At 41.9% G+C, this 26601-nt stretch overlaps 1 protein-coding gene and 1 pseudogene across 2 annotated transcripts in view; both read left to right on the top strand.

Annotated features, from left to right (window-relative positions):
- The window catches only part of Mnd1 (meiotic nuclear divisions 1), a 67677-nt gene that overhangs the window by 1773 nt on the left and 39303 nt on the right, over positions 1 to 26601 (top strand). For both annotated transcript variants that reach the window (XM_059264765.1, XM_059264766.1), the window contains exons 2-4: positions 5879 to 5944; positions 9686 to 9743; positions 12985 to 13133. In XM_059264765.1, the coding sequence (XP_059120748.1) occupies positions 5879 to 5944; positions 9686 to 9743; positions 12985 to 13133 (273 nt within the window). The remainder of the gene's footprint in view (positions 1 to 5878; positions 5945 to 9685; positions 9744 to 12984; positions 13134 to 26601) is intronic.
- On the top strand, positions 16556 to 18507 carry LOC131912792 (single-stranded DNA-binding protein, mitochondrial-like; annotated as a pseudogene).

The following is a 26601-nucleotide window of genomic DNA, read 5'->3' as shown; positions in this document are numbered from 1 at the left end:
TTTGCTTCCAGGAATTGCAAAGGACTTTACAGGTACTATTTATAAACCAAAATATTAGGAGGTTTGCCCCCAAATTTAGGATCTGTTTTCTTCTGACTTAGCCGCATGATAAAGCCCTAATGAAGGGAGCTGATGGAGCCTTGAATGAATGACATCCTGAGTGGATGTGTGTTGTTGATGTGCGTGGCCATAGACACCATAGCCTCAGCTATGGATAGCGAATAGCAAAGTCTTTCCAGGGAGACCCAGTGCGAGTTTTGACAGTGTGTGTGTGGAAAATGTACAGCTGTGGCTTTAGTCTCTTCTGGGTGTTTATGGCCTGAAGACTGCCTGCCTACCGAGGCTGTTCTTTGTTACCAAGATTCGCTAAACCTGCCTCCTGTTCAGATGTATATAATAACCCTGCCTCCTTGTTTACCTATATGTAATAACCCACTGTATTACATAAAGTCACCTGCCTCTCTGTTCAACTCTACAATGAACACACTGGGCTTCTGGAGTGCTACAGTTTCTCCATCCAAGAGTCCAGAGCACCCAATCCCAGCTTTCTGTTTGAGCGTCCTTCTGTCTGTCTATCTTTTCTTCATTCTCTTGCTGTCCTAGTTAGGTCCAAGTCCCTAGAGCCTTGCAAGGGTACAACACCCTAAAGAGATTTCCACCTCTCCCACAGAGCCCCTGCCATCTTGGAAGTCTAGTGAGAAAAGCAAGTCAAAGCAACGGAGAATATTTTTTAAGTGTACATGCCCAGGCACATTGTCAACACTGCAGTTCAGTTCATACAGGGGAACTCGGCTCTACCCTTTTTAAAGTCCCCAAGATGAGTGTATGTATGTAGTTTGATGCCCATTGGCATGGGAAGCTTAGCTGGGTATGAACTTCATGGTTGGCTCAGATACTGCAAGAGAGCAGTGTGGAGGGGGTTCTAAAACACCCCTGGATTCTAGTTCTGCACCATAAATTTAACAGCAGTTCTACAGCTCCAGAGCTTGTTTACATGGCAGAGTGCTCTGCTTTCTCTCTTCTAGCAAGGTGCTGATTGCCGGCTTTCCTGCTGCTTAATTCACCCTGAGTTGTATGTTAGGAGTATTGTGGGCTTTGGAGTTTGAGCAGCTTGGAGTTGTAGAGTTGGCACTTCACTGGTTGTGGTCTTGATGTTCAGGGCTGGCCTATATGTCTGCTCGTCTAACTTACCCAGTTTGCTAAACTCAGAGAGGGCAAAGGGCAGTAGATACTCTGAATTTTCTTAGTCTGCTGAGAGAAATCAACTCTCTTCAGTGCAGTAGATGATGTGATAGAAACGTGCCGTGGGAACAGAGGCTCAGCCTGTGAGTGCAGCAGAGGGAAGTCTTTCTGGAGAGAATGCTCAAACTAGGCTTTGGGCGACCTTTTGGAGTGTTGAGTGTGCCAGAGGAGAGATGTTTTAGGTAGAGGAACATTTTTTTACAAGGCACAGAAATGAGAGAATGCTTCCAGTAGAGAATTCTGGAAATAATTTTATTATTACAATCCAAATTGCAGTGTTTCATCTTGTTATGGTAAATTTGGGGTGGGGTGGGGAGCTACTCAAAGTAGTAGGTTGGGGTCAGGTGATGGGGGCCTTCTATATCCTATTAGGGTACTTGAATAATTATGAAAGTTGGGACCATCAAAAGGTTTTTAAACAAGGGAGCTGCATAGTCAGATTCGTTTCTTCCATGGTGTGAAAGCGGAATTTAGAGGATGAGACAAAAGTGTGTTTAGGCAATTGAAAACAGGTTGCAGGAGATAGCCAATGAAGGCTTGAATCCAGGCAGAGGTAATAGGGTGGACCAGGCAGGACATAATGGAGCAATGGTTCTCAACCTGTGGGTCATGACCCATTGTGGGGGGGGGGTCGAATGACCTTTCACAGGGGCTGCCTAAGGCCATTGGAAAACAAAGATTTTTACATTATGATTCATAACAGTAGCAGAATTACAGTTATAAAGTAGCAAGGAAAATAATTTTATGATTGGAGATCACCACATCATGAGGAACTGTATTAAAGGTCACGGTGTTAGGAAGGTTGAGAACCACTGTATTAGAGAACATTTAAGAACCAGTGTTGACAGAACTTGGTAGTTGGTAAAGAGATGAAGGCACTTAGGATGATGCCTGCCAGGCCTTTGGCATAGGTCAAAAGTGTTTCTGAGACTCCTAAGTGTGTAGGAGAAGGAGGATTCAGTTTGGACCACTTGAGTTTGAAGTCTGTCCAGCAGGCAGGTAGATACATGAGATGGAAGTTTAGGAGCATATTCAGGGCCAGACATAAAGATCTGTGGTCTCATCACAGCATTAATTAAAATTAAAGAAGATAAGATCAAAGAAGAGATTTGAGGAGAGGAAGGGCTCAATAGTGGGTCCCTGGGGAGTGCTGTGTTCCAGAGGGACAGAGGGGAAAAATGTGAACTTGGAGGCTGCTTACTTATACAAACACACTCATCAAGAAACACTACATAATCTTGTTGCTGTGGAAATGAGTGAGTTTCTAATTTTACCAAAAGAAATACAGAATGGCATTCCAAGATTGTTTTCTCAAGTGTTGGAGAGTGATGCTTTCTGACAGGGTTTTGGTTGGACAGAGTCGGTCTTTATCTTATTATTTCTTAACAAGCAGTTTATTTTCCTGTGATCTGTTGTGTAGTAATTTCCTCCAAAGTTAAAACTTTCCATCTTGGAGAAACTCTTCAAGACATCGGATGTGGAAAGGGTGGTAAAACAGGAGATTTTAGGGCAGGGTATTCACATGGAGGTGAAGCAGCAGTATGGTCTAAGGCAGTAGCAGTTCTCAACCTGTGGGTCGCAACCCTTTGGGGGTCAAACGACCCTTTCACAGGGGTCGCATATCATATATTTACATTACAATTCATAACAGTAGCAAAATTACAGTTATGAAGTAACAATGAAAAAATTTTATGGTTGGGGGGGGTCACCACAACATGAGGAACTGTGTTAAAGGGTCACAGCATTAGGAAGGTTGAGAACCACTGATCTAAGGGGAGGTGAAACACTCAATCCTGCAGGAAGACTCATTAAATTAAGATAGGAAGTAAACAACTCAAAATAGCTTCCGGAAGTCCCTGAAATTGACCTAGGCGGGGCACTCATAGAGTATATAAGCAGTGAAGACAGCGAAGAGTCACTCTCAGACAAGCCCAGCAGCCGGAAGAGCAGGGAAGGGTGTAGTAACCTAGAAGAAAGAAGGCCAGCTTAGCTGCCTGGAAGAGGCTCACACTAAGACGCTCTGAAACCTGTTGGGGTTCTGCAGGGTGTCTACTGTGCTCCAGGTTTCCAGCTTTATGGGCTGTCACACATGCTAGGGTGGGCTTTGAGGATGCGGCTGTCTTTGAGTCATTTCTGCTCCCGTAAGTCCTTCTATATTCCAGTAAGTAACCCCAACTGTGGGGACCCACAGAGGCTTCCTAGTGAGACCTTACTCTGGGTCAGAGAATCTGAGCTTGCTTTACCCAGCAGGGCTGCATAATGGATGATTTGACCATGGGCATGGTTACTAGGTGTTTGAAAGGGTCTACACTTGGATGTACATTGTGCTTTGATCTAGCAAGGGGGAAGTCTTTTGCCTCTCCCCTTGGCATATTATAAAAAGCCCTTTTGAATAAAGGACAAGGCTGTTGGGTATTGACCCAGGTCCTCCCGAAGCTATCCTGTGTTTCTGTCTTTCTCCTCATCGTCTAGGTCTATCTTTCTATCTAGTATTTCCTCATTCCTCTCTCCTCCACCCAAGAGCCCTTTGAAAGGTGGGAGCTGGTGGGAGCTGGTCTCCCACAGTCCCCCACACCCAACCAAACTCACGGGTTCACCAAGTTGGACTTTGGTGGTGTCGGTACTTTGATCTGTCCTCTGTTCTGTATTTGTTATGAATAGACACTTGTTCGTGTTTACCAAGGAAACAACATGATCCTGTGCAGCTTTTGAGAAGGATGCAGAACACTTCCGTTTTAGGGCCAGTGAGATGCTCAGTGGGTACCGTGCTTGTTGCTAAGCCTGAGTACCTACCGAGTTCCATCCCTGGAACCACACAGAGGAAGGAGAAAGCCAACTTTGGAAGGCTTTCCTCTGACCTCTACACCTGGTCCATAGCATCCCCTCCTCCTAAAATAAATAATAAATAAATCCCAAATCCCAGACAAGTGATGTTTCTCACACTGTTTTTATTTTTCTTGCAATTTTTGCGTTAAAGAAGTTTTGCTCCTCTCTTTGTTTAGTTTGAATGGAAGTTGATATATACTATATATAATATGTAATAAGAGCTATATCTCAGTTACATACTGCTTACCTTATTTTCAAATTAGATGAAGACTTACAGGAATTACGGGCTTCCATTTTCTATTTGGATGGGTTTTTTCTTACTTGAGCCTACACGCTGCTACCACCTTTCATTTTCTTTCGATTAAAATGTTAAAAAAATGCCGGGCTGTGGTGGCACACACCTTAAGTCCCAGCACTCGGGAGGCAGAACCAGGCAGATCTCTGTGAGTTCCAGGCCAGCCTGGGCTACAGAGTGAGTTCCAGGAAAGGCGCAAAGCTACAGAGAGAAACCCTGTCTCGAAAAACCAAAATAAATAAATAAATAAATAAAAATAAAAAATAAATAAAAAAATAAAAAAAACTTATGTATATGAGTGTTTTGCCTGTGTGTATGTCTGTACACCATGTGTATGCCTAGGGCCCAGGGAGGCCAGAAGAGAGGGACAGATGTCCTGGGACCGGAATTACAGACAGAGCCACCGCGTGAGTGCTGGGAATTGAACCCTGTCCTCTGGTTTTTAACTGCTCAGCTTTCGCAAGCCCCTGCTACCTGCCATTCTTACACTCCAGTTTATCTCCGACCTTGTCCCTCCTAGCTTTAGAAGTTCCTCAGCACTTACTCATTGTATTGGTAGGATCCACTCTCTTCCCGGTTAGCCTGGGTAATCTGACCCCAGACACCTTTTTGAGTTGTAGCTTCTGTTTCTCCCTCCTCACAGTCCAAACAGTAACTGTCTCAGTGCCTGACTTGTGCGTCCCTAACACAGCCTGGGCATGGATCTGCACAAGGCGCCCCTCCCCACTTCCCAGTATGACCAGATCCTTTTCATCTCTAGCCTTCTAGATTAACATGTCTCCCTTCCCGGGTGGGACTGATCAGTTCGTCCTGGGTATTTACACAACAATTTGTGCATGTAGCTGTTCATTGGTTATAAGTGGCTGTCTGTTTTCTTTCAAAAGGTAAGCCTTTTGAAAGTTAATACAGTGGCTTCTCATTGGTTCATTTTATAAATACTAAATTTCTGCAAAGGGTGTAGTGACATACACCTTGATTGATTGATTGATTGATTGGCTTTTCGAGACAGGATTTCCCTGTGTAGTTTTGGTGCCTGTCCTGGAGCTTGCTCTGTAGACCAGGCTGGCCTCGAACTCACAGAGATCCACCTGCCTCTGCCTCCTGAGTGCTGGGATTAAAGGTGTGTGCCACCACCATCCGGCTACATATACCTTTAATCCCAGCACTGGGAGACAGAGCAGGTGGCTTGCTGAGTTCAAGGCCAACATGGTCTGCTCGAGGACAGCCAGGATACACAGAGAAACCCTGTCTCAAAAAAAAAAAAAAAAAAAAAAAACAAAGTAAAATTCCCGTAAAAGGTTATTGCTGTCACTGTTTGTGTAGGGAAACTGACCATCCCTACTTAGAGGGTTGGTACATAGCTGTTGAAGTGAGTCGTTGGGCCAGCCTTGAGGGACAAACCTGTCGATATTAGACAAAATCACAGAACTGTTAAGATAATGTTTAATGCCTAATTGTTGTCAAATGCTGGTTTTAAAACTGCAGGTTTTGATGTTTTTTGTTTTATGCTTTTAGTCAAAGAAAAAAGGACTGAGTGTGGAAGAGAAGAGAACCCGTATGATGGAACTGTTTTTTGAGACAGTAAGTTATTCCCCTAATGTTGTTAGTACTTTGTATAATTTTTACGTTAACTGTATTTTCACTATTTTTCTGTGACATAATTCAGTGTTAATGGTCTCTTTGTTAGGGACCCATACTGCCATGGTCTTGAGGGGCAGATAAAATTCTCCAGTGTTTTTGGCTTTTCTGAGTTATGGAATAGGAAAGAGCCATATCCCCTTATTCATGGTCTTTCATCCAGACTGTCCTATAGACTGATACTGGAATTCTCTTTCTGAGTCATATATTTGATTATGACCTCTTTTTCCGAAATAACTTTGTTAACTGAGTGCTGCCCGGGTGCTGACCATCCCCAGGCATTTAGTATAGGTTTTCTGATTTCACCAGTGGACAGTCCTGGGGTTAAGGCCTGTGGTCTTCAGCTTTTCTTTCCAGCTGAGGACTCCAGAGGCAGAGAGTCTGAAGCCTCCAGGGTCTCAGAAACAAGAGTGGATATTACCAGGGGTTAAGCCAAAGAGGACCACCTAGTTTCACAGGGAGCACTGACATCCTTCTGCTTTGTGTTTACAGTCTGTCTATGCATTATGATGATACCCAGAGGCCTGTGCCAGTCACTAAGAGAAAATAAAGTTTCAGCTTCACTAAGTGGCAGGCAGAGGTCAAAACCAGGCTCTAGGCCCTACTTTTTTGTTTTTTTTTTTTTTTTTTTTTTACTATGTTCCTGTACATGGACCTTTCTTTTGTAAAGAAGTCTAGCTGGCGGTGGTGGCACACACCTTTAATCCCAGCACTCAGGAGGCAGAGGCAGGCAGATCTCTGTGAATTCGATGCCAGTCTAGTCTTCAGAGCGAGTTCCAGGTCAGGCTCCAAAGCTACAGAGACACCTGTCTTAAAAAAACAAAACCAAACAAAAAGAAACAAGTCCAAACAGGCTTTTTACCTCCCATACCTTCTTATGGCCTTTATTCCACAGGCCGTTTTCATCCCATACAGACAAGAGAAGATGGTACAATCAGATATTATGTTGGTAAAAGTCCTTTGCGTTTTGCTAATGCAGATTCTCAGTACTCTTAAAATATTGAGGACTTAAAAAAGTAATCTATCCTTTATGTTTTTAAAGCCAGTGCAAGACTGTCATTGAGAAGATGAAGTCTGGTTCAGTTTTTTTCTTTGGCGGTGTTGAAATTTTTTTTTCCTGTGGCCTTAAAGCAAGAACAGACTTAATTTCTTCCAGGCAGTGGAAACTCAAGAAAGTAGTCAGTGGGTGATTTTATCCGTTTAGTATTGATCTTCTCAAATACCAAAGTTGGCCATTTCTCGTTTTAAAATGTTCAACTTCACCCTTCAATGGCATTTTGACACTAAAGACTAACACTAATGACTAGCTGCTCAGAGGTGTTCCATAATGAATTTTTTCTGCGGAGATAATAATTAATTCTGTTAGTTGGCTTTGTTCAGTTCATGCATTCCTGTTCTTCACATTATGATACTGTATGTTGCTGCACACTTACTTCATATGTCAGCTTTTGAGATGGAATTAAAAGTGTAACAGTGAACTTTGGAAATGTAATGGAAAGCATTTCATCTGTTTTCTCCTGAAGGAGACACCATATATCTGGGATCCAGACTAATGTCAAATGTTAGTCAATATTAGACATTAGCCCTTCAACAATTCAGAACAAATCAATATTATGGTCCAAGGTTGAAAAGCATGATTCTGGAATTCAGTTTCTGGAATTTGGATTCTAATTCCATTGTTGATAAGTAAAATTCCAACACTTCTAACACAAACATTCTATACCATCAGTTAGATGGTATTAGATATGGATAGTGGCCCTTCTCGAAGACAGTATCATGGCCAAATGTTCACTGTGAGGTGTTAAGTAGAAAATGCAAAATCTGAAAGAATATTGCTGTATGATTATATATGTTAATGGTAAGGTTGTGTTTTATGGTCTGTTTTCTCAGTTACCTTTGGTGAATGTGTCTCACCTTCTGAATTAGAAAACTTACTGGCTAAGAACTGTGTACCTGCTGATTATGACTGTGGGCTAAGCACCATGTACCATGCCGCCCCTAGTCATGACTGCGGACTAAGCACCGTGTGCCATGCCGCCCCTAGTCATGACTGCGGGCTAAGCACCGTGTGCCATGCTGCCCGTAGTCATGACTGCTGGCTAAGCACCGGGTGCCATGCCGCCCCTAGTCATGACTGCTGGCTAAGCACCCTGTGCCATGCCGCCCCTAGTCATGAATGCTGGCTAAGCACCGGGTGCCATGCTGCCCCTAGTCATGACTGCGGGCTAAGCGCCGGGTGCCATGCTGCCCCTAGTCATGAATGCGGGCTAAGCACCGGGTGCCATGCTGCCCCTAGTCATGACTGCTGGCCAAGCACCGTGTGCCATGCTGCCCACACATGCGTTCGTCATCTTGCTCCTTTATCCATCCATCAGTTCTTTTTGTTTTGGACACACAGTGTATATTCTAGGTTCCAGGGCTCTTTGTCAGGTAGATATTTTTGCAAATATTTTCTTTTAGGCAATATCTGTCTTCTCGGTTTTGTAAAATGTCCATTTAGATAAGCAGAGGTTTGGGGCTTAGTTTCCATCCAGTTGAACAGTCACAGTGCTTCTTTTAATTACTGACTGTGTTAGTCTTCCCAGTTTCACTTTCATTGTCCTAGGGCTTCTCATCACTTCAGAAGAAAGCAACAGTCAGCAAAGAGTGTCCCCTGACCGCCATTAAATACTTTGTATTTTCCTGAAATGTTTGGTTCTGCTTGTATTAGTGTAGGGTTGTATGGATGAGTGAGTGAGACACAGCATGAACTGGACAGTCTTCTGTCATGTGGAGTTAACTGTTTCATAAAACCTTAAATGAGAACCAACGTTGACAATTGTCTGTAACATTAGTTCCAGCTGGTAAACCTGTGGAGCAGGAGACAGACCAAGTAGAGCACTTTCCCTCTTTCTTTCTTCTTTGGTCTTTCTCCCTCCTCATTTCCTCTCTCCCTCCCTCCCTGTTTCTCACTTCCCTCCATCCCTTCCTTCCTTTCTTTTTAAGGTATGACCTTCTTATATTGCCCAGGCTAGCCTCAAAATTCTGGTCCAAAGCAATCCTCCCATCATTGAGCCTGGGGTTTGTGTTTTGTCTGTCTATCTGTCTTCCTTCCCTTCCCTTCCCTTCCTTCCCTTCTCTTCCCTTCCCTCCCCTCCCTTTTTTCTTTTAGATTTGTTATTTAAAAAATTGTATGTGCATGAATGTTGGCTTGCATGTATGTATGTGTACCATATGTGTGCCTGGTGCCCACAGAGGCCAGAAGGGGGCACCAGATCCTCTGAACCACCATGGGGGTATTGGGAACTGAATTAGGGGCCTCTGTAAGAGAGCTATTGCTTTTAATCACAGAGCCATCTCTCCAGTCTTGTTTTGGTTTTCTTAACATCAGAGTGTCAGAGCAGCTCATTACCTTCCAGAGTTAATTTTCCTGCTTCGATGAGAAAGAAGATAGCTTTTGTTGTTGTTGTCCAGTCAGGAATAGACAGCTGTGCTCATGTGGAAGTATGTCCATCTTAAGTTTTGTGGATGACATTGAATGAGATACAGCATTTCTTCTAGTTCTAAAATACTCAATTCTAGTACATTATTCATTTTTAGACATAGCTTTTTGATGCTGTGTTTTATGAACATGGTTATGGAAAATATAAATAAACAGTAGAAAGTAATTATGTGTTTTTCACCTTTTTAAACCCTTTTAACTAGAAAGATGTATTCCAACTAAAAGACCTGGAGAAGCTTGCTCCCAAAGAGAAAGGCATCAGTAAGTATTACGAGATGGTGGATGGTGGGGACTTGGGGAACCCGGGACTCAGTCTTTTCTGCAGTGGTCTTTCCCTTTATGGACAATGCAAACATCTAGAAGTGAGTATATTTGTAAAAGCCTCATGTGACACTTCTTAGCCATCAATCAGTTCCTGTGTTTGGACCCTCTGCCGTCCAACAGTTAAAAGGGAATACATATACCTTTACCCATATGCACACTTATTTTATCGTTTATTTCAAAAGACGTAAAAGATTGTTGAATATTCTGTAGCATTTGTCAGATGTGACTTGGCATCTTTACATAGTGTAGTAGTTTCGCGAGGCTGCATCAACAATTGACTATGAATCTGATAGCTCAGAGACACAAACTTGCTGTCTCTCAGCTCTAGGGCAGAAGGCTAGCATGAGAGCGTAGGTGGGCTTGTTTCCCTCGGAGACTGACGCCGTACAGGTGCTTTTCATCTTGAGATCGTGATTTTCAGTGGTGTTTGTTTGCCAGTCCGACTTCCCAGTTCTGTGGCCGAATGCCTGACAGACAGCTTCAAAGAAGGGTTTGGTTTTGCTCACGGTTCAGAGGTCTTTTTTTCAGGAAGACAGGTAGAGCAGAGCAGCTCCCATCGCCGAGCTAAGGAAGGAAAAGTTGGAATTTTCTGTTCTAAAGTCACCAGGTGTAAACATTTTGGTTCCTTTTGAAGTTTTGTCAGTGTATGTATGTGAAGATCTCTCTTGCTGAGAGGGAACCGGGCTGCACATGGCGTTTTGTGTTTGTGGTTGTTTGTGGGTGTGCTGGGGACTGGCCCAGGGCCTCACACTTTTAGGCTGGTACTCCACCACGGAGCTTCATCTTAGCTGTGTATCTTTTTATATAAACGTATCATCTGCATGTGTATATCACATGCTTTGGAAGATGAATTCCATCCTGTGACTGACTGCCCATCAAACTTGCTTAGTTGATCTCCTATTGTTGACCTTGTTGATTTTCTACAAATACTGCATCGTGTAATTAACATGTTCTCAGCTCTGGACTGAACTGTGTTCTTCTCCCAGTTCATAGGTTGACTCTCCAACCCTTCTGGAAATAGGACTTTCATGAGGGCATTAAGTTAAGAGCTGAGTGTAGTGATACACAGATGTAGTCACAACACTTGGAAATCATGAATTTGAGTTAGCTTGAACACTTGGAAATCATGAGTTTGAGTTAGCTTGAGTTCCATGGTGAGAGACTGTCACAGTCAAATGCAGAAACAAATGATTATGTGAGGTTTTAAGAGTAGGGCTCTAATTTTAAGACAGGAGTTGGGGGGTGGGGGGGGGGGAGAGAGAGAGAGAGAGAGAGAGAGAGAGAGAGAGAGAGAGAGAGAGAGAGAGAGAGATATCTGTGTATGTCTCTTGAGGAAAGGCCACTCATAAAGAGAACATAGACTATCCACACAGCAGGCAAAGCATCCTCACCGGTGACTGAATTGGACGCTGTCTTGTCCTGGTTGCTGGAACTGTGGGAAAGTGGACTGAACACAGGGCTTTACTCTTCTTAAGCCAATGCTCTCTGGCTGTATCTTAACTGCTGTTCAAGCACCTGGTCTATGGGGTTTGGTTATGGAACCCAAGCAAAGCAAAGCTCTGTTCATCCATTTTTCTTCACCTCTCATGTTACTTCATTAGACTGTATCTGTAGAAGTAAAACAGAAAATAAAGGCTTGCGTAGTTCTCAGAATTTCAAACATGTATTCTTAGATTGCTTTCAGGAAAGGCTTGGCCAGTTTATGTTCACACTAACTTTGCGGTTCTTTTCAGTCTTGGGGGTTGTACCCAGGGTTCTGTGCGTGCTGGACAAGCACTCCATCACTGAGCCTCACTACGACGCTCTTCATTTTTAGAATCCTTTGACTTTCATTTCACTTGTGCTTTATGAGTAGAGTTGAATGTTTTGCACATTTGGTGTCAATTTTATTTATTAGACCTTTAAATTTTAAATAGTTTTATAGCTAGAGATCTGCTCTAGGGAAAATTTAAATGGATATTAAAATAAGGACATAGCTTTTGGTACATAGAAAGTAAGCATTGTTAATAGATTCTGATTTTAAATCTTAGCTCTAACTCTTGGAACTAGTTTGTTTCTTTATTGTTTAATCTTTCACAACTTTTAGTTTTCTTAGCTGAATATAATGCATGTTTATTTTTGGGAAAAAATGAAGTGAAAATTGCCTGCTCTCTCCATCTGAACTACTGTCACATTAACACACACTGTCTCTTCGCTCCTCTACAGCATACGTTCTATACAGTGCAGCATGTCTTTATCTGTATCATCAAAATTACAGTATAACCTTGCATTGTGCTCTTAAAAATCCAGTTATTGGGCTAGTTTCCACTTCCTTTTGTTGCTGATAAGAATGCTTTGGCAAACATGTGTATTCATCTTTCTGCTCTGTGGCTGAGTTTATGAAAGGGGAATTTCTTCAGAAAGGAAAGACATCCATCTAAAGCTTTAGAGACATACTTCCATGGTTTACACCTGTATTGAGAATACAGTTTCCTGGAGTCCTTTCTTCCATCTTTGGATGTTTTAGTTTGGTAGTCCAGGGGCCATGCTGTCTGTCTTAGTCTGTCTTCAGTTCAGAGTGGATTGAAAAGGTAGGGGTGGAGCTTAGCAACAGAGAGCTTAGCTGGCATGTCCAAAGCCTAGTACTGAAAATGAAGTAAAATAAAGTGTAGTTGTAGTTGAAATACATTGAGCATGATTATTTATAGACCACTTTTATTTATTGTTGAATTAGCATGCAAAGCGACAGGCTTCCCTATGGCCTGTGACGTGTACTCCAGTTTGGTTAGGTCTCCTTTTCCCTCCCCCATCTCATTGTCCCCTCAAATTACAAGGACCGTTTACCCCCACTGTCTGCCTCTCCACCTCCACGTCGCTCGTGTCCCCGTACTGTTTGCACCTTCTTTCCCCAATCTCTTTTTCTCTTCTCATGGGCCCCTTTCTAATTTCATGACCTCTGCCCACCCTTGCTCCCACATAAGCACACAAGATCTGCGTGTAAGAAAGGACATGCGATGTTTGCCTTGAAGAGCCTGGGTTACCTCACTTTTTATGCACACATAGATGCCTGTTGACACACTGTTATCTTCCTTTTTTAGCTCTTAACTGTAATATGCTCTGCAAGTGTTTCTCTGGTTACTTGCTTTTGAATTTTCCCTATGATGCTGCTTACCATGGAGTCTTGGACATTCCTCCCCAGCTGCCATGTCAGTGAAAGAAGTCCTGCAGAGCCTGGTAGACGATGGCATGGTTGACTGCGAGAGGATTGGAACTTCCAATTACTATTGGGCTTTTCCAAGCAAAGCTCTCCATGCCCGGAAACGCAAGCTGGAGGCCCTCAACTCTCAGGTAAGGCACCGCGTGGTTCTGAAGAGGTGTGCTTGGTGACACGGGTGTGTTTTCCCTAATACTTTTCCCACTCAGTGCTTTCTCTTAAACTTTAAGAATACGTTATTATTTGGGCTCAGAGTCTAAAGAAAATCATCATCTCTTCCTCACAAAGAATATATCTAGGGCATAGCTCAGTGGTAGATGCTTCCCTAGCTTGCACAAGGCCCTGGGTTTTACTCCCGAACACCTCAAACATAACAACACAAAGCCATAAAGTGACCTTAGAATACTTCACCTTTTATTTTCCTACATTGTTATATTATTTTCTAGTATTTTAGTTCTTTTTGAAAAAAAAAATCAGTAGATTCTGGGAGGGCAGTTTTAGATTTAGGTTTACAGAAAACTTGATGGGAAAGTAGAGAGGACTCCTAGTCTGCCCCTTCCCTCCTCAACTCTCCTGATTCCCTGTTGTTTGTGTCACATATTTTATATACTGTATGTCTGTGCATGATAGTTGGTAAGCCAGCTCTGATACCTTGTTAGCCAGAGCCTGCTAAGTCCAGGGCTCACTGTTCAGTGTTTTATTGATGGTTTTTTCCTCTGTGTATGTGTGACTAGTGTGTGTGCATGTCCTATGTGTATGGATGTGCATATGTGTGCATTGTGTGTGTGTGTGTGTGTGTGTGTGTGTGTGTGTGTGTGTGTGTGTAGAGACTGGAGGACAGCCTTCAGTGCCCTCAAGAGTGCTGCCAGCTCCTCTTGAGACAGGGTTTTTATTGACTAGAACTCAGTAATTAGACTTGGCAGGCAGTCCCAGGGATCCCCCTGTTTCCACCTGCCCAGTGCTAGGTTTGCAAGCATGCACCACTGTGCTTGGCATGGTTTTACATGGGTCTGGGTATGCAGTGAGGTCCTGTGCTTTTATTGTTTACTTATTGTTCTCGTGGGTTTTTCTTTTTTGGTTTTGTTTGATTGAGACAAGGTCTCATGTAAACTTGAGCTAGCCATAACCTTGCTTTGCACTGGAGGATAGCTTTTTGACTCACGATTATTCTGCCGTCGCCTCCCAAGTGTTGGGATTATAAATGTGTGCTGCCACCCTACAGGTTTTGACAGCTGCATGATGACATGCGTCCACAATTACAGTGTCCTCCAGAGTAGTCTCACTGCCCCAAACTCCTCTTTAACTCCTACTCATTTTCCAGCCTTCGGCTTCCAGAAACCACTGATCTTTCTCCTTTTAAGACAGGATCTTTGTGTAACCCAGGCTGCCCTCACACTTGCAGCCCTGCCTCAGTCAGCAGACCGTTTTTATGTCTTTACAGTTTTCATTTTCAAACTTCCATGTGACTGAAATCATGCACAGTGTGGCCTTCACAGAGTGGCTTCTTGCGCTTAACAAGAAGTATTTAAGGTTCCATTATGTCTTTTGGGTCTTAATATAACATCTCATCTCATTTTCTTCTTAACTGCTGAATGCATTTTACCATGTTAAATAACTCGATATACCCATTGAGCTGTTGGGCATCTTGGCTGCTTCCAGGTTTTGCAGTTATGAATAAATCTGCTACTAAAGCTTTGTGTGCATGTTTTTGTGTAGTGTGTGTCTTCAACATATTTGGGCATTACCAAGGATCATCGTTTCTGGGTTGTATTTTTGTTGAGAAGACATCAGAGTGCCTTCTGGTGTAAATGTACAATATTGCGTTTCCATCTGCTGAGGCTGAGTGTCCTGTCATTGTCCAGTGGCATGAGCGTTAGGTAATGTGAATGTTTGTCTCTTAGAAATTTAATGAACATGTAGTGGTATTTCATGTTTTCTGTTTGCAGTTCCCTGATGACATGGTATGGAGGTTCTCCTTATATGTGCATGCCACGTGTATGGGAGGAGCTGTGATTTTAGTCTTTTGCCCACTTTTCATTCATTTCTTTTTCAGTGTTGACTTGTAAAACTCTTGCATTTTTATGTTTTTATTTCTTTTTCCTAAAATCCTGTCTCTGCTGCAGTCCAGTGATTGAAGTGTTTTATAATGCTAAGGTGGCATTACTGTTTCCTGTTGTTGTTGTACTTTTTATCTGGAATTTTTTTTGGCATATCTTCTTATTCTGTATCATTTGATTAGGAAGTCCTGTGACACAATATTGTTTTTGTTTCCATGGTACAGTCTATGCCTGTGAATTATTACCATTTAGCATTATTGGAACCAGTTCTTTGCAGCTGAATTTTTTATGCTGCAAGCATATGATTAGGATGTTAGCTGTTGGATGAGTGTGATCTAAACACGTGAAGTTCTTAAGGATGAATAAAAACATCTTAAATGATGTTAGCTGTTAATGGATGTAGACTAGGTTTAAAGGGTTTTCATTTATTGAGATGGCAAAATTTAGAAGGTATATATAGAATTACAACGTTAATTTGAACCATAAAAAGAAAGCCCTGTGTTAGCACAGGCCTCTTTACAACACTTTTATTTTTGACTGCGTCCAGCTCCTTCAGGTCTGCCCCCTCCCTTATACTCCCAAGCTTAAATATGTATGAAGATAAATATCCAATTGTGTTAGAGACATTCATTATTTTTTAACTTACTTGAAAAATTTAAAAATTTCTGGTGTGTATGTATTCTTTGTGTGTGTGTGCACACATGTGCATATACAAGTTTGTGTGCAGAGACCAGAGGAGGAGGTCGGATATCCTCCTCTGTCTCTTTGCTCTTTGGTCCCTTGCAATGATGGAGTCTCACTGAACCAGAAGCTTGCTTGGGCAAAGATTGGTCAATAGATAGGTAGAGTCTATGTTTTAGAGATACGTTTGTATGTTTAGACCTACTGGAAAGAGATGGAAGTAAATGAAGGGTTTAGCTGTGAAACCTAATGGAATGAAAGGGTTTACATGATGACAGACAGGAAGGTGCTTTTCTGATGATAGTAACTAGGAGGTTATTGCAGTTATATGGTTAAGAAATAGGACCTGCAGTGAGAAGCTCCCTCAAACTCACTAGGATAGCTAACAGAAGGCAGGCTGCATGCCTGTATTCCCAGCAGTCGGGGCAGTGAGGCAAGAATGGGATCTGGCTTTGGTTCCCCCCACCCCAACACACACACAACCCCCACTAGAGAATGACACGCTGGCAGTGAAATGGAGAAAGTAGAGAGTGTAAGCACTCTCGGTGGGAAAATGCAGCAGTTGTTATGCTTTGGACCTGAAATGTGCCCAGCAGGCTCATGTTTGAAACATGTTCTTAGCTGGTAGATTCCTAGGAAGCCTTGGAACCTTTAGGAGGAAGAGCCTACCTGGCAGAAGTAAACCAGCCGGGGCCAGCCTTTGAAAGCTGTAAGAGTTCCTGGGTCTAGCCTTGTTCTCTCTGTTTCCTGTTATGCTGTGGTGTGACAAACCTCCTGATACTACAGCGTGAGCTACTGTACATGCGTTCCCTGCCATGATGGAGCGGACCCACAGAGTGAGTCTGTCCTCCCTGAGGTTGTCTCTGTCAGGTCTTGTTGTCCACAGTGACAGGAAGACAGCTCATCCAGTGGTACAGCCATTATAGAAGAAACCGTTTTCTAGTTTCTCAGACACTTACAACAAATAAATATGTGAGTCGGTAAGTGCGTCTCTTGGTTGTGTCCAAAGACTTGAAAACATAATGTTGGAAAGGTTTTTGTACCCGTGGTCAGAGCAGAATTACCTATTTATATTTAGTAAAGGTGGCAGCCACCCAAACATCTGCCAAGGGAATGTGGAAATGGAGTATTATTCATTGTAGAAAGGAATAAATTCTGATATACAGTACAGTGTGGATGAACCCTGAAGATATGCTAAGTGAAATAAGTCAGCTATAAAACATCAAATAGTGTGTAATCCCACATGTATCATGGCAGAAGTGCATCATGAGCAAGGGAGCAAACAGGAGAAAAGGCCTGGGCCCACAATGCCTTGGAGGGCACCCCCAGTCATCTCAGTCCCTTCCCTCAGGCCCCACCTACTAAAGGTTCTACCCCTGCCCCTAGTCCTGCCTCGAATCCACATGTGGCCAGGTCTAAACTACTGCACATTCTTAGTTCTTTTTAAACCTTACTGCGTTTTCCTGTCTTGATTTTGTTGTTCTTGCTTTTATCACTTTTTCAAATTCAATTTCCTCCATCTGTTCTTAGCCAGATTGTCAACACCTCTGAGAAACCGTCTTAACCCCTAGCTCTCACAGGTGCTTGTTCTTTAAGCTTGTGTTAAGGGCTCACCACAAATGCAGCATGTGGTTTCGGTGTGCATTGCTGGTATCCTATGCAGTAAACGTGATCTGCTTAGTCCTTACAAATGTAGTATGTACCTCGTTGAGGGGACAGTGTATCTAAAACATGCTCATTTTCCTAGGTTATGTAAGAGGAAGACTAGCTTCACATTTCCTGAGAAAGTTTTCATTTTCTTTACAAAGGCAAATCTCAGTCTCTCTTTGTCTCTCTTTCTCTCTCTGTTTCTCTCTCTCCCTCTCTGAGTATGACCATAAAGTAAAGCTAAATTAGAAGCACAAGGTTAGGCTACATTGTCAAGAAAAGCCTAAAGATTAAATAGTAAGTATAGGTGGACTTTTCTGTACCACCAGCCAGTTCCCAAATAATCACACAGAGACTTTTTATTAATTATAAATGCTTGGCTGATAGCTTAGACTTGTTTTTAACTAGCTCTTATTAACCCATTTCTATTAATCTATGTGTTGCCCCAAGGCTCATTTAGCTCATCTATGAACTTCCCATGTTACTTCTTTTGTGTCTGGCTCTCGACTCATTAGAATTCCTGACTCCTACCCTTCTTCCTGGTGGTCTTTGTGCCCCAAAATCTTGCCTAGCTATTAGCCAATCAGCTTTTTATTGACAATGAGAGCAATGCATCTTCATAGCAAGTAAGAACACCCGAAGCCCTGTTTCAAAGACCTGTGTTACAGGTTTTCATCAGTTTGTAAGACATGTGTCTGAAGTAGCAAGCAGTTTGGTTCTTGAATGATCTCTGAATTGTGGTCAGTTACTTGGGCAAATAGGTCAGGACTCTGTCATGAGACGGGTGGAAGGAAAAAACCCAGTCATGATATTTTCTCTAGCAACAAATGAGATGTGATCAGAGGACAGTGAAAATATATGAAATGAGTAATGTCAGTCAAACGATAACATGGCACAGAGCATCAGTCTTTTGACCAGGCCTCAGAGATGTTGCATATCACTATGTGAAAAGGGGACTCTGTGCATGGTGAATACGTGGGTGAAAGTGTGAGGTGACAGGCAATGACAATCAGAGCTGATCAGTATATTTCTGAGTGACCAGACAGAAGAAAAGGTACAGAATGGTGATTCCTTTGGTCATTGTGTGGTACAGTCTCCTTTCCAAATCATGTGTAGTCTGTAGTTTAAAGACAAAGATGAGAAGTTTATCTCTGGTAGCATTTGGGAAAGGGAGAACTTCCCCTTGCCTACCTGAGGGTGAGTGCTTGAGAGGTCAGGTGGGTGGGTGGAGACAGCCCTGGGGCAGGGAAGATGGCCTCTCCACTATAGGAAGTGGAGTAGGATCTGGTCAGACTTAATTTGAGGCATCCAGTAACTCGTACAAATCACCAAGGAAGATTTTCAAATGCAAAATAAAGGTGGGAAATAAAATAGACCCATGAGTAATCAAGTCAAAGTGATGTTGCACACAATGCAGAGAAACCAAGAAGGGGGAGGGTTAATGTATTAAATGTGCTATTGAGAAGTTAATTTTATTAAAAGTATTATTACTTAAAAATTTCTCTCTCATATATATATACATATATATGTGTGTGTGTGTACACACACACACACACACACACACACACACACATATGCGCATGCATGAGGTTAAAAAGACTTGTTCCAAACAATGGCAGAGCCTACATGAAAGATCTTTGAAGACATTTTGAGATACTCTACTAGCCTTGGACCACTTTACCTCTGGACTCCATATTACTTGAGGAAATTAAACCTTTATGAAATTCCATTTTTCTTAATTATTCTGTTACTTGTGGTTGCTTTGCAGTCTTTTTTATAAATGTGGGTTAGATCTTCTGTTATCTTTTACTAGGTAAACAACAGAGTAACCTCAGACAATGTAGTTCCAAGAGCAAACACTGATGCCATCCGTTTCTGTGTGTCTGCAAACTAGGCCTGGTTTGAGTAAGTACCTCTGGCTCATGATCTTTGAGGCGGTAGTAACACTGATGATGCCAGGGCTGTAAGTGTTTTGCTGGCATGGGAGGGCCAAGGAATGCTGAAAAGATCATACCATGTGACAGACCTCACCCAAGAGATTTTTGGGGGGAGGGTGGTGACATGTGAAAGGCTGCCTGTAAGTGGGGAGTGTATATGTGTGTGTGTGTGTGTGTGTGTGTGTGTGTGAGAGAGAGAGAGAGAGAGAGAGAGAGAGAGAGAGAGAGAGCGAGCGAGCATAATGGCAGGCTTTATGAGGTGGGGTATGAAGTATGCTCACATTGGTGACATGTGGAAATGTGTCCTGTTGGCCTTTAGTATGATGTGTCTTTGAAGGCGGGTGGAGCCCTCAAACCTTTGGCTAGAGGTTTCCCTCAATTCCTTACCCATGGGTCTTTCCAGAATGCACTTACCACAGTCATCTCTAGACTATTACCTAATTAATATAAATTCTATGTAGACAATTATGTTTATAGAATAATGACAGAAACATACAATTCTGTGCATTTTCACCCTGAATATTTTCAATCCCTGGCTGATTTAATCAGTGTATGTGAAACCCCTGGGCACAAGGGCCAAGTACAAAGAAATTATTTCCTTTGGTTAAGATTTGCTTAATATATCCCACTCCTTTATATTTATTGTTATGTTTTCTATTTCAATGTGTTTCTGGTAAGGACATATAATTAGGTTTTGCATTTTTATGTATACTGACAATTTCTGCCTTTTATTATTATTTTTTATTTTTTTATTTTTTGGTTTTTCGAGACAGGGTTTCTCTGTGTAGCTTTGCGCCTTTCTGGGACTCACTTGGTAGCCCAGGCTGGCCTCGAACTCACAGAGATCCGCCTGGCTCTGCCTCCAGTGCTGGGATTAAAGGCATGCGCCACAACCGCCCGGCTAATTTCTGCCTTTTAAGTTAGTGTGTTAGACCATTTATATTTAGTGTTAGAATCAGTGTTATTAATTTGCTGTAATAATTGATTTTTGTTGCTTGAGAATAAGGATTGTGCTTTCTTCATCCAACAAACAACATATTGAGCATTTGAGCACATACCTTGTGAGTGGTCAGTCCTGTCTAAATTAGGTACAGTGGTGCTTATTACACATTTCTTGGCCAAGGTATAAGGCAGAAATTTCTTACTTTAAATGAACAAGGCCGGCCGGGCAGTGGTGGCGTACGCCTTTAATCCCAGCACTCGGGAGGCAGAGGCAGGCGGATCTTTGTGAGTTTGAGGCCAGCCTGGGCTACCAAGTGAGTTCCAGGAAAGGCGCAAAGCTACACAGAGAAACCCTGTCTCAAAAAAATAAATAAAAATAAATAAATAAATAAATAAATAAATAAATGAACAAGGCCAAATGACTTACCATAGTTCATATTAACTAAGTATGGGTACTTGGGTAATCTTAGTAGACGCAATCAGTGTCTTACTAGTACCATGAATGCAACTATTTCAAAACTGAGGGTAATTGACATTTAGACTGAATGACTGAAGAATAGGGTGTTCTTATTCCTGCTGCTCTGGTTTTCTTGGAACACCATGTGAGTAAGGGGTTAACAGCATAAGCTAAATTTACCGAATCATTGTATAAATTAGCAGCTGTCAGTGTACTCCTGTCCTGTGGTTTGAGAGTTGACCTCGAGTGTAGTTTTGAGTACACCCTCTCTTTAGTTCCTCTTAGAAGTCAGAGGTCAAAGCTGAACCTGGCACACCTCTGTAAATCAGCAGTTAAGACATGCTAACATGGACGCCGTAGGGCCTGTGCCTCCTGCTCTAAGCACTGTTCTAAGTCACAACAAGGTTTTATTTTTGTTGTTCTTGAGCAGCTGGAGAAGTTTGCAAGCTTTCTAGAGACTTGCTTTCCCGGTTCGTCAGAGAGGTTGCTCAGCTGGTGTGGGCTGTGGTGAAGATGAAGTGGAAGGTTTGGGACTTGACGGTTTCCGCATGTGGTAGCCACACATTCGGATAAATTATGGCTCACCCACGAGTGTCAACTGTAAACTTCTGTGTTCAATCAAAGCAATTAATTGAGGGCTTGCCTTTTACTGAGGGTGATTCAGAAAGTAGAAGTCAGTGTTCATGCTTTATAAGAAAAATGCTTGTGACCTGTGCTGGAAGTGTGACTTCTCTCCAGGAAGGTGAATTGAGTGGAGAGCACTGCCCAGCTAACAGCTTGAGTGAGCGCTGCTGTGATTTACATACACAGGCACTCGGTGACTGCTGATTGGCCACACTCACGGCTGCAGTGAAGGACCACTGCTAAGATTGCCAGAAGTATAATGTTAACTTCCTTTGAGTTTCTTGTTAATTATCTCCAGACTGGCTCGGGGGTGTGGGGGTGGGGTGACTCTTCATTTCCTCTCTTTTAATGTCATTCCTCTGCTGTCGGTGACTCCAATGACGTGCAGGAATGTGCTTGTCTCTTGAGGATAGACATTCTTAGAGGAAATTTGAAAATTCAATCAGGAAATATATTTTTTTCTCCTTTGCCTTTTTTGGTTGTATGTGTTGATATTCATTGAAGACAGTCTGAAGGACTCATGGTTATAATTTGTTTTAACTTCAACATTTTCTAAGATGTGTGTGGCATGTGTCAACCTCCACAGAGATTTTCCATGGCTGCTGTAGCCATGCACTGTTGTAAATTATCTGAATCTAAAGAATAAGTGGTCTATGCCTAGAGAATTTTCAGTTTCCTTGATAAAGTGTAGTGATCTAACTTACTTGGAAATAATTAACAAGAAACTATAAAAAGTTGCCTTATAATGTTTAATATATTAGTGGCAATGCTAAGCTTTGCTGTAAATTCTGTTATACAGTTTAGGACAAAGACAAGGCTCTTACATTTTTCTTTAAATTACATCTGTCTGTCTGTCTGCCTGTCTGTCCGTCCGTCCGTCCGTCCGTGTAGGGGTTAATGTATGTGTGCACATGCCACAGTGCATGTACGGAACAGAAAACAACTGCAGGGTCAGTTCTCTCCTTTCACCACGTGGAAGGTGGTCAGGCTTGGCGGCAAGTGCCTTTACCCACTGAGCCATCTCACACCAAAGAAGGCTTTTATAAAGATGTATAGTTAACATAGCGTTTTTAGAAACTGTCCTTTTGAGCTGAAAGTGGAGTAGGCTTAGAATCAGTGGTTCTCACCTTCCTCAGGCTGCAACCCTTTAATACAGCTCCTTATGTTGTGATTATAACGATTTAACGATGGAAGGTACCTTGGTAGGTTGGAGTCACGCTGTGCAGCAGATCCCATGTGAGAGGTTTATTGGGGTGGGGTGTGTGCAGAGGCGGCCTCTGAGTGAGAGGAGAAGGAAAAGCATGGGGAGAGAAGGCACTTACTTTTTGTAAGAGGATGTGGCGCATGTGCATAGGGAGAGTTTGTGGCTCAGGGTGGCGGTAGCAACAGTGTTGCATCTTGGTGGCTGATGTGATGATGATCAATCCCTGTGGGCAGGCCAGCGGAAATGCCTGAATGCTAACAGTGGTGACCCCCAACCATAAAATTATTTCATTGCTACTTCAGAACTGTAATTTTGCTACTGTTATGAATCATAGTATCTGATATGTGACCCCAAAGGGGTCTCGACCCACAGGTTGAGAAATGCTGGTTTATATGAAAGGTGGAGATGTGTGAAGAGGAACTGAGGACTGTTATCCTTAGGCAGATTCAGTTAAGAGCCTACTATGATTCTTATACCTGTATGAGGCATCAGTATTGTTATTAACTATGTTTTACATAGGAGGAAACTGAGGGACCCACAGGTTGAATAACTTGCCCAAGGTGATAGTATTAGGAGATGGCAAAGGAAGATTTGAATCTATGCGTTTTGACTGTGGCCCATGCTGTTAATCAAGAGAAGACCAAAACAATTAACATTTAGTTGATAGTTGATGATTAGCTTAGGAAGAGTATGTACAGACTTTTTTGTTATGTGGTCACATAAAGTTGGAAGTCATATTGGGGTCATATTATTATGAGATGTCTTAGTGGTTGGTTAGGTTTTGTCATGTACACCAAGCAGAGGAAACTGAAAATTTCCTGCCAGAATAAATTTACTTTTTTTTTTAATTGCTAACTTGGTTGGTTCAAACAATTATAAGCTTGGAAGACAGTGTTGTTACTTTCCCTTCCTCTGCTTAATATGGTTAACATATTATTAATTTTGCTGAGAATAATGAGGTATAGTTATTTTTTTTAAAGCTATAATAAATATCTGGGCTGGACTGAAGAAATAGTTTTTAAGCTAGCCCCTCTAAGAGAGGTGACATAATTGTATTCTCATATAGTAAAGTCTTTAATAGGCAAGAAAAGCTTTCTATACAATGCTGAAAATAACAAGGCATATTTCTATCTCATTTCTTCTGAAATACATGTTCTGGTATTTGATTTATTCTCAACCTATGGGTCGAGACCCCTTTGGGGTTATATATCAAATATTACGATTCATAACAGTAGCAAATTATAGTTATGAAATAGTAATGAAATGATTTTATGCTTGGGGGTCACCAGAAGCTTTCAGCTCTTTCAGCTCCAGTGAAAGTAGAAGTGACTAGATCCTTCTCATAAGTCACTGTTGTGATGAATTTGTGTGTAGCTTGAAGAAACCCCGAGGTGAAGTGACATTTCTCTGTACCCTAAAAGATGGAAAGAAATTGTCAGGGGGCTGGAGTGAGATGACTTAGCAGTTAAGAATTTATTCTGTTCTTACAAAAGACCTGAGTTATGTTCCAGCATCCATACCTGTGACTCACAACCACCTGTAACTCCAGCTCCAGGGTGATCCAATAAAATAAAAAAAAAATTGTTAAAAATCAAGAATGACCTTGAAGTTAATCCTTAAAATAACCATCCCTGTCTTCAGGCTTACAAAGGAAGGCAGGAAGACATGGAGGAACCTCGAGTCTTGAACACAAGACCAGTAATCAGGTTCTTGCCCATGTTTCCATTGCTCCAACTTGGTCTCTAAGAGATTCTATGCCCAGGTGAGGAGTGTGGCAGTATTTTGCCCCTGTTCTCTACAAGTACAGTGTGTGTATGTGTCTGTGGGGGTGTACTACATAATTCTTGTATGGAACATGAAGCGTAACCAGGCTCTAACAGAAAGTGGAAGTGAGGTTACTCAGGTCTGGAGGTGAGGAGGGAGGTCTTGTTGAACAGATGTAGGTTTCGGTTTGCAGACAAACCCTTCTGGAGATTGGTTACAGCAGTACTGAGTGGTACACTTAGAAATGGTTAAGGTAGGAAATGTTGTATGTACTTTATTGACATTTTAAAGTCAAAGCAATATTTTAAATATATAATTAAAATGTGACTTCTTAAAAACAAGAATTTAATTAGCATGGCAGCAGCTATATAACAATTTTAATGAATTTTTTTTCTTAATAAGTAAGAATTAGGAATCCCCCCTCCTCCAGAACTTTTGTAGTTCTTTATTCAGGTTTTGGTTTAGAGGATAGTTCAGGCCAGACTTTCTAGGAATTGGTCTATAATAAGCGTTTCATTCTGAAAAAGAAAAGAACATGAAGCTAGATTTTATTGTAGTTTTGGAGACACTGAGAGATGTTCTCAGTTTGAAGGTGGTTTTTTGTTTTGTTTTGTTTGTTGGTTTTGTATTTCCCCTAATTAGTGTTTAGAAATAGGCATATAGATGTTTACAGCTAAAATTGAATCTCTAAAGAGTAGGTCTACTTTGGGCCTATATAGATGACTAGAAATATTTTTAATAAAAACTATCTGTTGAAATTCGTTTAGTGACTGTGGTTTGCCATGGCAAGCATAATGACTGATGGACAGGACATAAAATAAGACACATGGTAACACATCATTGTGATAGCTCCACACACTGTCCTTCATACGTATTCGTGAAGAATGATGTGTTACTCACTCCCATCTCACAAAATACCTGAAGTAAATAACTTAAGAGCAAAGGGATTTACACTGGGTCTTCCCACATCAGGGGGTCCGTCTAGAAACTGCCAACATCAACCATCACAGCTATTGTAGACACACTTCCTCTGTAGCACGAAGAAGCCTTTGTGTCAGCTAGAGCCATGCCAGACATTCTTTCAGGGAAGGGACTGTGGCTGGCTCATCTTTTGTTGCTAGCATGTAATGCAGTAACAGATACATAGAGATATGCTAGGGTTGAACAAAGGCATTAATCACTGCATCACTGCCTGAGCTCACCTGCATCAACAGCCTGGGTTCATCCCGAGTATTGTTTACTTGGTCTAGCAGCCTTCTCCCTGGCCCCAGTTTTTTCCTTTCCTTCCACTCCATAACATACAGCAGTAAAAAATGATTTCTGTTATGTAGACATGATTGTTGTAACCCTGGTGTAAGCTTGACTTTTTAAAAAACTTAGCTTTGGGAATGAATGTTATGTGGGAACAATTAAGTGTGTATTTTTAACTTCATCGTTTCGTTTTTCTGCCATTTTGCCTGAATTATACTTGACAGGATCCCGTGTAACAGATGTAATATGTTACTGAAAACGAGGTTCTGTAATCAAAGGAATCTGGGAATGATGAGTTCACCGAAGTAACTATTTTGAATTTTCTGACCCTTTAATCTGACAATATGCATTGCAAGTCTGTCTTGGTCTGTTCCCTTGAGATGTTAGTGTTCTGTGAAATACACTTTAGTAAACCCTGTCCAAGTTTATGGAGTCACTTCAGCAAATAAGACTGCATTTACTGTCAGAGATACCCTCTCCTCAGAGCTGTTATGCATTCCAGGTTGAGTCCGGCTTGCAGATCGCATTTGAACTTGTGTAGACCTCTGCTGGTGTCTGTTGTACATACACCTGCATTGAGTCTCCGAAGGAGCCCAGTCACATTCCCTATCCTTAACAACCCGCTTAGCAGCTCTGAGGAGGAGCCAGCTGCTTAGTATCTTTGCAGTGTCTGCCTTACAGGTTATGCATCTGTTGTTCTTCCAGCTTGCTTACTTCAGACCTGTGTCTCTCATAGACATTAGCAAACAAGAACTTGCCAAGCTACAAAAGTTCATATTGCTCTGATATTTTAAAATAGTCATATTGGTATTTTTCTAAAATAAATTTGTATTATTACTCACTTAAAGCTAAACACTATTAACATTCTTAAAGCATTTTAAAAGTTAATTTTTAACTATTTGTATGTGTGTGGAGGTGTGTCAGATCTCCTGGAGCTGGAGTAACAGGCAGTTGTGAACTGCCTGATGTGGATCCTGGGAATCAAACTCAGGTCTTCCAGAAGAACAGTGTACCCTCCTAACATCTGAGCCTCTCTCT

This window comes from Peromyscus eremicus, chromosome 6 (assembly GCF_949786415.1).
Source record: "Peromyscus eremicus chromosome 6, PerEre_H2_v1, whole genome shotgun sequence".
Taxonomy (NCBI): domain Eukaryota; kingdom Metazoa; phylum Chordata; class Mammalia; order Rodentia; family Cricetidae; genus Peromyscus; species Peromyscus eremicus.
Note: the sequence above shows the minus strand (reverse complement) of the source record. Positions and strands in the feature narration are given on the sequence as shown.